Source organism: Etheostoma cragini, chromosome 21 (assembly GCF_013103735.1).
Source record: "Etheostoma cragini isolate CJK2018 chromosome 21, CSU_Ecrag_1.0, whole genome shotgun sequence".
Classification (NCBI taxonomy): domain Eukaryota; kingdom Metazoa; phylum Chordata; class Actinopteri; order Perciformes; family Percidae; genus Etheostoma; species Etheostoma cragini.
In genome coordinates, this window is record NC_048427.1 from 21,702,918 (window position 1) to 21,704,771 (window position 1,854).

Consider the following 1,854-nt stretch of genomic DNA (forward strand, 5'->3'; position numbering starts at 1 on the left):
AGGGCTGTGTCTGCCTGTGGAGGAATAATCTCTGAGTTGACGTTATGTTCTGCCTCTGGTCAGAAGAGGTGACTGGAGACTACAGCTCATTACAACTTTATACTATTATGGTTTGTATCCAGCAATCATGTAGCTATCATTGGAAGCAGGAAACGAGTCAAGGAGCCAACAAACTCCCAGAAAACGGGAAGCGCTCCAACTCTCAGTTCTTCCAAGTGCAGGCTCAAAATGTTTCTGCCTTCATTACATTTAGGGCTATTTATTCATATATCTTATCATATAGCTAACTGCTTATTTTTATCTTCTATTTTTGTTTGATTCTATTCAAATCATATTTATTTCTTTTATATATTGCCTAATATATCTTTATCTTATCTTCTGGTTTGCCTTTTGTCTCTAAGGTATTCCTACTGTTAAACTAAAGACATATTTGGTGACATCCAGTTTTCCCTTGACAGCATCTTCTCCTCCCAGCTCTGTCATACAGAAACTGGTGTCACAATATCATTATTATCTATATATATCAATATCATGAAGCAAACATGCTTTCCGCTGTTCTCTCAAGTCTTGGATTAAAGGATTTGACACCCAGCCCCCTGGTCCACGGTCCATTGTTGAATGAAAGCATGCACCATATGGTGACGTCCTGCTACCCGGCCGCTGATCCCGCCATCAAAGCCCATTGTTTCTGCTTTGTTCAGGCTACAAAGGGAATGCTGGTCAGTCTGGAAAACACTGCCAAATGGATCTGGGAGGCCGGGATTCATCTCTGCGTAGTCCAAGCTTTATCGGGAATCCTACACATCATGTGCATGTGAACAAACAAACTGCTGGCAAAGTGGCCGAGCTGAGATGTTCTACGAGGTTTTGCTTGGGGTAGGTATAAAAAGTGATTCAAACAAAGATTCTTAGAATGATGATTATTGTAAAATGAGACGCATGTATCCTTTAGTCAGAAAAATACTAAAATTCATCGACACAGATTTAAAAAAATCTATTAATGAATTTCAAGTGGGTTTCATGCTAACTGGCAGATTGGGTAAGCCCCGCCCACTCTGCTGCCGATTTGATTTCACACTGCAGCTCGGTTGGGAACCCTGCACGTTTAATCAATTTAACAGCACAGATTTATTGATACAAGCATAGTCTTATTATGTTATTTCATCTCATGTGGCATTGGTTAATACTCAGCGTTAGCATTGTTAACTGCATAGACGTTAGGATGTGCAAGAATGGAAAGTTTGGTATAGCAACATCAATGGAAACAGCATCAGCTATCAGGCCGTTAACAAGCAACCATGACAGTCCGTCGCCTCTGAACACACACACACAAACAAGGCCCCGTACCTGTCTGTTAGAGGAGTGATGACTAATCGCGGCGTGTTGCCCAGGTATTCGTAGGAGTAGAGAAACTGGGCATCGCAAATGTTGGCAAAACAGTGCTTCTCCTTCTCATCCCAGCGGTGTCTCAGCTGGGACAGCCACACGAAGGCCTGAGAACTCTCCACCTTGAAAATAATAAAGAGAGTTATGAGTGAGAGCCTAGGCTAAAAATGAAGCCAAAAATAATAGAAGCTTTACCAGCCTCTAATTATGGTAATGACATGCCTTGCTTGAATATCTTGAGTGCATTACTCACTGGTAATGGCCTCTCAAATATACAGCAGCAGTCGAGGTGTCTACATAGGAATGCATCGAGTACCCACACATTCTCCCTCCCTGGCACAGGAAGGGACACTTCATCAGGCCTTTGCTGTTTGTTCCTAGTAGTAGTAGGGGCACATCTAGTAGGGGCATATTTAGTAGGGGCACATCTAGTAGGGGCATATCTAGTAGGGGCATATTTAGTCGGGG

The 1,854-nt window shown here is 42.6% G+C and overlaps 1 protein-coding gene across 1 annotated transcript in view; it reads right to left on the minus strand.

Moving 5' to 3' along the window:
- LOC117937069 (dynein heavy chain 9, axonemal-like) overlaps window positions 1–1,854 on the minus strand; it is a 114,749-nt gene that overhangs the window by 83,220 nt on the left and 29,675 nt on the right. The window contains exon 32 of the mRNA XM_034860727.1: window positions 1,348–1,508. Within this exon, the coding sequence (XP_034716618.1) occupies window positions 1,348–1,508 (161 nt within the window). The remainder of the gene's footprint in view (window positions 1–1,347; window positions 1,509–1,854) is intronic.